At 35.0% G+C, this 12,902-nt stretch overlaps 1 protein-coding gene across 1 annotated transcript in view; it reads left to right on the top strand.

The window, feature by feature from the left end:
• The window catches only part of LOC136027175 (serine/threonine-protein phosphatase 2A 56 kDa regulatory subunit gamma isoform-like), a 73,252-nt gene that overhangs the window by 31,532 nt on the left and 28,818 nt on the right, over positions 1 to 12,902 (top strand). Inside the window, exons 6-8 of the mRNA XM_065704181.1 lie at positions 4,943 to 5,073; positions 9,077 to 9,136; positions 12,257 to 12,470. Coding sequence (XP_065560253.1) covers positions 4,943 to 5,073; positions 9,077 to 9,136; positions 12,257 to 12,470 — 405 coding nt within the window. The remainder of the gene's footprint in view (positions 1 to 4,942; positions 5,074 to 9,076; positions 9,137 to 12,256; positions 12,471 to 12,902) is intronic.

Raw genomic sequence — 12,902 nt, 5'->3', positions numbered from 1 at the left:
GCTCGGCACGTGGCATTTCTCGTGTTGAACGATAACATAGCTTAGAAGTTCTGCTACCACCTGGAAATGAACGATGAACGTATAATACTGCGTGAAAGGAACCATTGAGCACTCCCAACGAAATCTCTTCGTTAGTATATGGCTTTTTTATTCATTAAACGAGCAATAGTTATGTGTATGTGTTCTTATTTTTTCTCGGAATCGACTGCATAGTTCTTTTTTCTGAAAAGTGACATACTTACATTTCTGGCCCTAAAGTGATCGAGAAGGTTACAACTTTAAGGAAGAATTCGTATTTTCCCCTGGGTGGTTTTATCCAACCAATGGTAACGCCATGACATCAAGAAGAAGTTCACATTATCTGCGGTTAGAAGACAAAAAATTTGTATCATTTACGAACATATATATTAGAAAAACGGATGAATTTTGGAGTTTTTGAAAGTTAAGTATACATGAATAGGTTTGAAAATAGATGTTATTAAGTCGTTTAGACTAGGAATTAATTATTGCAAAGAGGTGTTATTAGGTACTGAGAAAATGGATAGCCTTACTTACCAGGATAGTATCGTTAGCAAAGATTGTGGATGTAGTAAAAGACGTAAAAAGTAGAATAGCCAAGGCGCAGGGTGTTTTTAACATTGGGAGAAGTTTTGAAGAATCCGCAAAAAAGTCTACGAGCTAAGATTTGGAAGTTGGAAGTCACGGTAACGACAGTGGTCAAGTATGGTTCTGAAGCGTGGACATATCGAAAGGCCGAAGGAGACATGCTAAATCTTTTTTAGGTCAATTATCTTACGAAAGTTTTAGCTCCTCGTTCGAGGGACCATATATTAAACAAAAGCTGAACAACTTATAATAGGAATAATAATATTTTATTTACCACCCACTTCACAAAACAGAGGTTAAGTGGAGTAAAATACAAAAGAAAAATAGCAAAAGTAATACAAAAGAAACAAATTTAATCACATACAGAAAAAAGACGGATAAGGCGATGAAAACATCCTAGCCTATAAAGCGCTTCATTAGCTAGCTTCGCAGATAATTTTTCGAAAGCACCACTAATATCTGTCGCACAATTTTGTTTAACCAGTTTTGTATTCCGGTAAGAACGAGGTAGATATAAAAGAAATTTTCAGTACCGGTAATAATTTATGCGAATACGTTTTAGATCACCAGTCAACAGAAGTGGCCTAATACCAGAACAGAAGAGCACAGAATGATCACAAAAATTTGAGTAAAGCCGAGTTAGCGCTCTTCTCCTATAGTGTCCACGATTTGCTACAATCTTAGAGTAACCGAGCCTCAGCTTATCACTAATATCTTTGACAGCACGAGACCGGAGAGCATTCATAGAATCGCGTACTGTTATACCAAGCCAACGAAACGATTTAACACGAGGAATACTAAAACCGTCGCAGTATAGTGATTCTGAACAATTATTACCGTTGAAAACAAGAAACTCGCACTTGTTATTTAGGTACAGGCCGATATCGCGGAAAGTAGAAGTAACTGACTTCACTGAACGGACAAGACCAGACTCAGTTTGACTAATCAGAAGAAGGTCATCCGCGTAAGCCAGATATGAGATATCAGATGGCCCTTGTAGGCACGTAGTCGATATTTTTGATAATACATTTTCAATACAAGCATTAAAAATATACGGCGAAAGAACTCCCCCTTGTCTTACACCGCAATGAACAGGGATATGACCAAAATAAGAATTATCTAATGACTTAAGGCGAAGGTAAGAATGGGAGTAGCAAAAACGAAGCACGTGAATTACCGACGGATTTACTCCTCTCTGGCATAATGCTGTCCATGCTTGAGTATGACAAATACTGTCAAATGCTTTAGACAAGTCTAGGGTTGCGAAATGAAGTACGCGACGAGTGCGATGGGCCTCTTTTAATAAAGAAGTCAAAGCACGGTGAGCATGCTGACAGCCTAGCCAAGATCTAAAACCAAATTGATTATCATCATTTAGAGCAAGCTTAGTGATATACGGTAGTAGGAGGTGTTCAAAAAGCTTGCTAAGGGTACAAGCTATCGTTATCGGCCTATAAGAACTACAAGAAACTGGATCTTTTCCTTTTTTTAGAAGTGACGTAACGCTACCGCATAGGAACGAATCGGGCAAACACGAACTACTCAAACACATTTGAAAAAACAGTTGGAGATGAGATTCCAGTTCAAAAGAATTCGGAACAAGATTCAAAACACCTATCCCATCAATATCCAAAGATTTTAATTTTAAACCCTTAATACCTTTAATAATAGCCCACTTTTCAACTGGAATCACATGTCTCTGACATAAACGTGACGGCAAATTTTTTTCAAGCAAACACGAGAAACGCTTATGCACTGCATAATTAACTTTCGAAAATATTTTTGAACAATGTGGCACGGTCCTATTTTCTTGGGCTATACTAAAAGAACTGCTGTGATGATTAGGCCACATCTTACAGATAAAGGATGAAGCATGGCCCAAGATTGCTATTTTTTTCATCCATCTGGGGCCAGACGAAAAGCTGTTGTCGTCCCGGAATGGGATAGGAAGAGGTCCTGAGAAATGATTTAAAGGGAATTGGAATTTTATGGGAGGGATTAAAGAGTGCAGCTTTTAATAGGAAAAATTAGCTAAGCAGCCAAAAATTTGTTTTATCTGAAGAATTAATAAAAGAGCGCCGCCTCACTTCTAAAAAAATATTCTAAAATGAAAATAGAAGCAAAAGCGAGTTGTGTCTTAAGTTGGTACAGTCAGTGTCTTGAAATGTCGCCGGGGGGTTTCTTATGACACGTTTAACACCGTAGCTTTGTTTTATGTTTCTCACCAGTGGAGGGGGAAGACTGTTGCATTAACAAAATTTATTTAAGTAAAAATATCGGTGCTAAGTATTTGTGCATTTGGAAGCAGAGTTAAAATTTTGATTTGCTTTTGCAGTGACGATATCCTTTTATTTAGCCGTGTGCAACTCTTGATACACCCGTGGACAGGATTACCTTTAATTTATCTTTGAGATGGTCAATATAATATGCATGATTAATTTGTAGACATACTCTTGATCTAACCGGTAGAATTTTCTCCTAGCTTCTTTGATTTATCTCATTAAGTATTATATTGTAGCCACCATCGCTAATGGATTTTCTATCTGATACATCTCCAAAGGATCTCCGATGCGAAGCACGAAGGCCTTGACGTCATCATTATTGTTTGTTTAATATTGGCTGACAAGGAAAGGCTGGAAATGTGCTCTTTTCTTGTTGAATTTAGAAGACTTTCATACTTTTTTTTAATCTCTTTGTATGGATAGGAAAATTTGCTGTACTTGATTGCAACTTTGTATTCTACCGCAACAAATTTGTGCTGCGCCGGAAATATTTGGAGCCAAATGCATATAAATATAGCATTTCTTTAGTGATCAACTTTAGAGTATTTAAAACTTAATAATGAAGAACCTCGTGTGGCTCTAGCACCGCTTGTAAGTACAACGTGGTTTCTAGTATTAAGAATAATTATCTCTAAGATGCATCCTTCCGTGTTCATCGTTCAGGATTCATGTTTCCTCAAGGTTGTCATCTTGGATCTCTCTTTTCCTGAAGAAGCTGTATATGTTTCTTCAAAGTTTCTGTAAGAAAGAGCCTTTGTAAATGATGGAGGTTCACAGTTAGAAATAGACACGAGACAACTGATTTGTTCTTATTGAAGATACACTGCTTTGTACATTCAAACATTTTCGTAAACAAAGGATGACGAAAATGAATTATGATGACGAATATTTAACGACATATTCAAAAACGAAAGAAAACTATAAAAAGATACGAAGATTAAATACGTTGTACAGTTAAACAAACTAAAGACCACCCAACAAAATAAAAACCAGACCTAGTAAAAAAAAAAACATCAGTGCCGTGAATTAGTCGTTTTCAATGAAAATAGTGTAAAAATGCTTATTATAAATGTGTTTAATGAAATAAATATAAAGCACTGGAAAATAATAAAAAATTTAAATTCTAAAAATGGAAAAAGGATCAACAACTTGTAACAGTACTTCCAGTGATGGTTTGTCGCAGTACCAAGTTGCCTAAGACCAACATGGCTCCACACACCCCTTTTCGACTCCTGTCTATTTCGGCTTTAATGTATACTCCCTTCCACAAAACTTCTTGTTTAAATCATATCTTACGACCTCTGCCTTGTTAAAGGACGTTATTAGAGGACAGTTTAGCAACAGACATTTTGCCAAAAAGTCTAATTTTTTGGGAACTTTCATCTGTGAAACGTGACCCTAACCCGTCTTTCATTGTAGCCCTAGAGAGTGGAATACAACTATATTTTTCGTATGATAACGTTTGATATATGGCTATAATGCAACAATATTGTATGTTTTTATTGTAGGCAGTTGATTTTGTTTTATTTTAAAACGTCTTATTGTTGTTAATGGCAATTTATGGCTTTTTTATTATTATTATTATTATTATTATTATTATTGATCTCAAAATGCATTATTTGATCATTTTTTTAATTATCTCTAGTCAGGGTGGTACAAAATTGTTATTGTTTTAGTAAATTAGGAAGGAACCAAAGTAGAAAGTAGGATAGAATCAAGATTTTGCTTATATCTTTTATTCGGTTGAAAGCTTTTGTTTCTAATGCTTGCTAGTGAGCTTACAGCGTTGAAACATTAGGAGTTGAGAAACCCGTCATAAACTTAGAAAATTTATAAGATTGTTATTATTTTGAATTTGGTTCGATGTTCATCATATATCTATTTCAGTATAAAATTATTGTGCAGTATGCTTATAAAAGGCACATAAAAGAATTTGAAAATCGTTAATAAGTTTATAAATAAATATGTTCCAACGACCAGTTCCACTGAATAGTATGCCCCTTAAGCTGAAACCCTTTCTTTGATGTATTTCTAATTTATTGTTTTTATTTTAGCTCCTTGAATTATTTGATTCGGAGGATCCAAGGGAAAGAGATTTCTTAAAGACGACTCTACACCGTATATACGGAAAGTTCCTTGGCCTTCGTGCATACATTCGAAAACAGATTAACAATATCTTCTACAGGTTTGTTATCTACTGGTCTCTTTCCTTTGTGGTTTGTTATTCTTACGTTTATTGATGCAATAACATGTATTGTTTTCATTTAAGATTTGTTTCATGGGGTGTGAATAGAAAGATGATTTGACGGTCAAGTTAAGGGTTTCTCGTCTCTTAAAATATTAGTTATTGGTCAATATAAATATAAAATACCAATTTTATAGCTTTGATATGCACATTCTGGCTCGTTGGCTAAGATTAGCTCAGCTTCGAACCAATGTTGCTTTCCAGTGATTCTCGTGATCTACTTGAAAAATTACTCAGTTAAGTGTTTCAAATGAATTGATGATGAATTTTTTTTTTTTTAATTCTCATGTTGGAATAGTTTGTTTTTGTAGAAGATGATTAACCATAGCTTCTTAACAATTTTGTTTTCTAAATAGTTACTTCAGTTGTGTTAAAATTTGTGTATAAAACTTCCTAAAAGATTTGGGCGTCTTTATGGTTTCGCAAGGCTAAAGTAGATATGATTGTGCCTGTTCTAAAATATCAGAAGACATCGATCTCTGAAATGTTTTGAATTTTTTTTTTTACTTTGATTGTCATACTTTAGACGTCAAAATAGATCTCTTTGAACTACACGTGAAAAGATGCAACATAAACGAAAAAAAAAACTAAATTGAAAAAAAGAAGTTACAATAATAAAAAAACGTATCTTAAATATCGCAAAGAAAAAGAAAGTGTGCGAATCGAAACGTTATACGTTTAAGGTTAAACATTTAATAAAATATCGAAAAAACGTATTAGTCAATAAAAAGTATCAAGGGAGTAAAAATAGTGGGAATGTTTAGAATATTATTTAGGGAAGTTGAGTTTTTACTTTTGCATAAAAGGCAATCCCTCCTTCGATTTCCTCTTTAAGTTATAAGCTGGGGAAAATAGAGGATATTTAAAAGTTTGATTTTTTTTTCTTTCCAAAACTGAAGCTAACCTGCTGTTACATATGAGTGGATCTTAAAAAAAACTTGTAGCTGTGAACTTTTTTCTCTTCATTTATAATAGATAATATCCTTTTATATCGATTCATTTTGGTGTAAATGTTCAATAATAGGGTTTTTAGACAGAACAGGGCACGTGCAGACTACTCCATAATTGACTTGATAAATGAAGTATATGATTTGAGAATATGTTACAGGTGACTTCTAAATTTAGACAAAATATTATAGAACGGAAAGGGGATAGCTCGCTTTTGTAGTTCCTTAATTTCTATTGATATCCCGCTTAATGAACATACTAATGCCAATAAATTGTCTGGAATTACAAATTCTGGATTTCATTTTTATCAGATGTACGATGGAGGAAATGAATCACCACTTCTCTTTGAAGGAGATAACATGTACAGATAAATCTGACTCACACCTCTGGACAGACTTGTCTGTCAAATATGCATGAAGGTACAGATTATATAATTGTCGTTTTTCTTGGCCGAACTTTGTTTAGCCACCATGACAGACACTTCCCTTTTCCGTATTAGTTGCCATCTACTATTCAAGATACTCAAATTTTTTTAATTCCTCTTTTTGTGTCTTTTCTGTATTTATTAACCATGGGAATGAATTAAAATCCATGGGAATGCTTAAATTTGGGGTTTTCCCCATAAAGTATTACAAGTCCTAATTTGATACAAAAAACAAATATTGTAGCTCTAACATTGTCATTGAAGGGTTATTTGCTTTGTAGGAGCAGCTAATAATCTGGCTTGAGGGGGAGAGGGAACAGGTGCCTTCTTCGGGATATGTTGAGGCTGGCTTTAAATTACAAATGGTAGGCCTCGTAAATTTTCAAAATTTTGACCAGAAACAAAACACAGCGGGTCTTTTTTTTTCTTTCTGTTTGCTTCCTTTGTTCCTTTTTTTCTTTTTTTTTTAAATAATCTAGGTCTACCTAAGTTTTTAATATTTAAAACTAAAGCGAATGTTGAAGCGTTTTTTTTTTTTGTTTTTTTTTTTTTATTGACAAATGCAAGCTTTGGTCAAATAGTTGATCTTAAATTGGAAAGTTTCTGAGGTCAAGTTGTCCCTGTCAAAAAAAACCTCGAGCAAAACACTACACTATTCTCAGGGAATCTATTTAAAAAGCCAAACAAATAAACTGAGGTTTGTCGCAAAATTATGATTGAATGTTGGAAAGGAGTGTCAAAAAGTGCATCAAAATCTCATGTTTTTTTTTCAATTACACCAGCTTTATTTGCTTCTACATTTAGAGCTAAACTGCAAAAAATCCTTTCTTTTTCGAATAACATTAGAAAACACTCTTGCAGAAGGTAGCCTATACGCTTTATTTGATCTGAGATTGAGGTTTGTCAGTAAAACCAAATGAAATAATAAAGGTGGAAAAATTGTCCTTGAGCACCCCCATATTGCTCACGATATCCCCCCCCCCCCGAAAAATTTCCTCTAATTGCCTTTCAACCTCTTTGACGTTTTCCTTATTCTTGTAGCCCACTATGGCATTTTTCTCTCTCTCCTTTTATGTTTGAAAACTGAGCTTCAAGTGCCAATTTATCTAAAAAGATTTTTTTTTTTTGCTGATGTTTCTTTTTTCAATTGAGATCTCTAAAACCGATTTACTCAGTTCAGGGTGTGTGTCAGCACCACGTAGTCAGCACAATATTGTGCTGCGAGGCAGACATTCCCTGTCTACCTGGCATATCCTTTGAGGGATAGCCGCACTGAAATCCAGTCGTCATGTCTACATTTACTTTGTTTTGTTTCTGGTTGAAACCTTGAAAAGTTGGAAGACCTGCCATTTGAAATTTCGCAGCCACGCTCAGTATTACCAGAAGGAGGTATCTACCATCCCCCTAGCCCCCGCTTAAACCATATTAATAGCTGTCTCCCTCAAGCAAACAACCACTAGATGATAATTTTATCTGTCCAATATTTGTTTTGTTTTGCGTAATTATATGTAACACTTCATGAGGGACACCCTGAACAAGACCACACCCATAGATTAATTCAATGATGATTGATCAAGTCTGAAAAGACACAAAAAAGTAATAAAAGCGATGCTTTAGTATATTAAATAAGACGGTAACTAACAAAGATAAAGTAAATATCTGTCAAGGTGGCTAAACAGACATGAACAGGTAATAATGACAATTATATCATCTGCACCATCAAGTGTCTCTGACAAATAAGTCTGTTTGGCGATGCAAGTCACATTTGTCTTTACGTATATTATCACCTTTAAACGGGAGAGTGAAGATGTGTTTTCTCGACCGTGTGTTTTACTTATTAAAACCAGAAGTTTTTTCAGTTCCCAATCTATTGGCATTAGTAAGCTACTTTAATAAGATTAGATAGGATATCGGCATAAATAAAAAAAACGCAAGAGCGAGCTATCCCCTTTCTGTTCTGTAATATTTTGCCTAAATTTAGATGCCCCTGTAACATGTTCTCAAATCATATACTTCATTCATGAATCCAATTATGGAGTAGTCTGTACGTGCCCTTTTCTGAATAACAAAAGCCCTACTATGGAACATTTACACCAAATTGAATCGATCCAGAAGAACATTTCCAATTATAAATGAAGAAGAAAAAGTTCCCCTACTTATAATCTAAAGCAAGATTGGAGGACTATCTGCCATTTGCGGTAAAGCGCAAAGACAATGTAGAAGCTCCCTTCTCATGTACCGATCTTTTAATTGAAAGTATTGCCTAACTAATATTCTAAAAAGTTCCATTACTTTATTCTATTTTATTTTTTATGGCAGGTAATTTTTCATTTGTTTTTTATTACAGTCGTTTTTTCCTTATAGCTTTCTTCTGTAGTTTTTTTCTCTAAAATTAGTTTAATCCATTCAAAGAATATGAAAGTTAGATGATTTTGGCATTCACCATCATAATCGGTAGGCTTAGATCGATTGTCTAGTCATTTTCAATTAATCGTTCTGTTAATGAAACAAAAAATTTTTAATTTCGGCTTCATTACAAAATATATTTTTTAAATATTTATTCATTTTTAGGTTCATTTATGAAACAGAAAGGCATAATGGTATAGCTGAACTTTTGGAGATATTAGGGAGGTAAGTCTAAACGTGTTACGTCAATAAACTTAAGTGTATGGTAAATATACAAGTACACATCAATAATATGCTATTTTGGTCACTTCTATCGACAAGGTATTTCGAATAATAATGTGCTAATGCTATTTTGCTTTTAACTTGATGTTTGAAGAAAAAGTGTTATACCCTTTTTTGTTTTTGTTTTTTTGTGCCGATTTCTAGAATGGAGATAAGAAAAAAATTATTGAAACAGAGAAATCAGGCCTGTTTGGCAGTTTTTAGTTTTTATGATATGTTGACTAGATGGCAGAGCAGTTATCGCTTTATTGCTGTGTCTGGTATACGGAAATAATTTCCTTTAGGTGGAGGCTTAAAAGCTAATATCGATTGTCATTGTTGGTGCTGGGGGTTGGTGCATTTGTATTCTTATATAATAAATCTTAGGTCATTTGTCTGTTGACAATCTCTTAATATTCTCTGGGAATTGTTCGAACTCTAGAATTCTGAAATTTTGCCCAGAAATTTAAGAAATGCCCTGAAACAATCATGACTTAGTTACTATCAAATTTCTTTTGTAAATAGACAAATGGGAGTGTTTACTTTTCATAAATTCTCAGCAACATTAAGTATATACAGACAAAAGCATATATAATTTCGAAAAAAAAACGATCCGTGTTGAGGGTTTTATTATTTTTTTTGGGGGGGGGGGGCACTGAATGTTTTTTAGTAATAGGTTTGCCTTTTATGTACGCTAACATACGAATTTATATTTAATTAGGAACCGTATCAAAAATGGACAAAATTCAACACTCACTGATTAATTTTGCGAAACACCCTAAGATATATATAAAATGATGAGAGATCAAGAGCCCCACGTCTGTTCTATATTTCTAGAAAACCATTCTGAAAAAGAGGATCTCTCAATCCCGAGAAAAAACTGATCATATGTCTACCAGAAAGGAATGTTAGGTCTCTTCTAAACTTGATGAAAGGTGAAGCCTAGTGTTTTAATTGGACCTCTTGTATGTCAGTACACAATCAGGGATATAACTAATAGTCAGTAATATGCAAATTTGGTCTACTAGTTGAAAAACAAAAACACAGTTGGCTCGAAACGCCTAATACAAATATGTTTTGTTTTAGTTTTTGAAGATGCAGTTCTTAATTATGTATTGTGAACTGTGCATCTATTAATTTATTGGTGTTGGTTTTGTCATCCAATATATGTAGGTTTTATTCTTTTTTAATTAAGGAAGGTCTGTGTTTATTGGTCTGAAATGTCTCTCACCTTTTTATTGTCTGAATTGGCCTAATCACGTTGGTTCCTTTTTATATTTTCCTTTGTTTCTGGCCATTTGGCCTGTGAAATGGTCTTAAAACCTTGTCGTCGTGTCATCTGCTACCACAACAGGTTGTTGGAAACCAATAGAACTTTGTGGGGTGACAAGGCTGGTGTTCTACCTATGCCTTTTTAAGTTCCGCGGAAAGAGGGCAAAATTCTTGAAATAAGAACATTCATAAGAATGGGATGTCTGACTTCAGCTAAACCGGGCGGAAGGTGAGACCTAGTTTCCCTATTTTGCCTACTTGGAATCTGAATCAATTCTGACCTCTGCGAGGGGGGGGGGGTCCTCAAATTCTTTTCATTCTATCATCTATCAGAAGTTGCCAGGTCTGAATGCAATGGAACCTCTGTTGGGAGGGGCCTTAAATTCTTGCCATAATACCATCCACCGGAAGGGTTTGTCGGGTCTCAAAGAAACTTAGTGGTAAATACGAGCAGGTGTCTTGGTTATATGTTTTGAGTGTTCACCTAATGCAACCTCTATGGGAGAGGGGTGGCTGAATTATTATTGTCCTGATACATACCAGAACAGATTGCTGGAGCCAATCAGATTAGGCAGAAAACAGGACGTAGTGTGCTCCTTACGATATTTCCTGGTCCAGGCTCGATGGTACTTTTATGGGGAAAGAGGGCACATTCTTGTTGTCAGGAAAAGTACCAGGACTGTTTAGATTGTGAAAGCGTGGTGGAAAGCGGGATCCAATTTCAGCAGTGCCTCTAGATTTTTGTAGTCAGGATGTTAACCAGAAAATTCAGTTTAATCTCAATAAACATTGATAAAATGAAAGAACTATTGTCCTTCTTGTGTCTTTTGAAGTTCCAAGACCAATTCCTCCTATGTGAGGGATGAAGTTCCCCAAACTCGAGTTAAAAGGATACCTACCAAAAGGGTCGTCGCATTTCAAACAAACTTATTCAATTGATTTCCTATATATGCCTTTTGGAGTATGGCACCGATTCTTGTAATCAAAACACATACCAAAAGGAAAAGTCAGATTCCGATCGAACTTTTTGGTAAGTAAGAACTAGTCTCATATTTGATCCTTTTCTAGGGACCACAATTGATTGGACATCTGTTTGGAAAAGGGCAGGGTTTACAACATATCTTGCCATCAGCCTAACTACAAAGGGGCTTGTCGACCTCAGCCAAATCATTGTGATTTTGGCTGTCGACGCTCGATCCGACCTATGTCAGGAACAGCCTTATTGTCATTATCGTAGTCGATAAGCTCTCAGACAGGCGTGTTTAGTATGCAGCAAGGATATTAGTTGAGTTTTCAACGGGCCTGAATTTCATACGAGTGCACATATAGCACTTTTTCCTAGAATTGCGTGCCATATGAGTTTTTAGGTACAAGTCAGTAGTATGTATTTTAGAATTGTTCATGCTAGATGTAGAAGAAAAGGCTCTTATTAAAAAGGTATTATTTTTGTGGTATTCAGGGCTGTGTTTTTATTCCCCATTTGTGCCGAACATAAAGTTCAATTTTTATTAATAGTGCTGGAAATAATTACTATCCTTAACCAAGCAAGGTATTGCATGTGCCTTTGACAAAATAATAATAAACACAAATGGTGATTCCACCTTGCCCAAACCGTATTGAAAAAAAAAAAAATGTGACATGTTCTTTTGCCTTAAATTAATGATCGGAATCGAATGCTGTTCTCAGTAGAATGTTCTTGCTATTGCGCCTCGTCGGTTTCAAGCCTTTGACGAAAACGCTTAAATGCGTTAAATTAATCCTAATCTCAGGTAGTGAAATACTTCATTAATCTCTACCTTAATTTTGTTTTAGTATAATTAATGGATTTGCTTTGCCGTTGAAAGAAGAGCACAAAGTTTTCCTGTTGAAAGTCTTGCTGCCTTTACACAAAGTCCGATCCTTGAGCGTTTATCACCCACAACTAGCTTATTGCGTTGTACAGTTTCTGGAAAAGGACCCTTCCCTCACAGAGCCTGTGGTTCTTAGTTTACTCAAATATTGGCCAAAAGTCCACTCTCCTAAAGAGGTAACTTTTATTACGTTAAGCATGCTTCAGCTATGCAGAAGGCGACTGCGTTCATTGCCAAGAAATTCATTCGTTGACTTGGCGATTTTTTTTTTTTTTGTAAATTCTCTTCTTTTTTCTGAGAAGCAAGGAGTTTGATAACGATAACGTCAGTACCCTTTTCTTGTAAAGCGATGTGTTTGTCAAATTTTATAAGGTACAAATTCGAGTAATTTTTTCAAATGGAATCTGAATAACTTATTAAAATATAATTTTTTTAGGTACCTATATTCAAAATAGGTATCATTTGATAAGGTACGACTCTAGTTCGGCATTTGTGAAGGGACACACATGCACGGAAAGGTGTAGCATAAATGGGAGACAGTAACAACGGCAATCAAAGGGATAAAATTAACCCTTGACTGGGCTGCCCACTTAATTCAACAATCTGTC

The sequence above is a fragment of the Artemia franciscana genome, chromosome 5 (genome assembly GCF_032884065.1).
Source record: "Artemia franciscana chromosome 5, ASM3288406v1, whole genome shotgun sequence".
NCBI classification, from domain to species: Eukaryota; Metazoa; Arthropoda; class Branchiopoda; order Anostraca; family Artemiidae; genus Artemia; species Artemia franciscana.
This window is presented reverse-complemented; position numbering and strand designations above follow the sequence as displayed.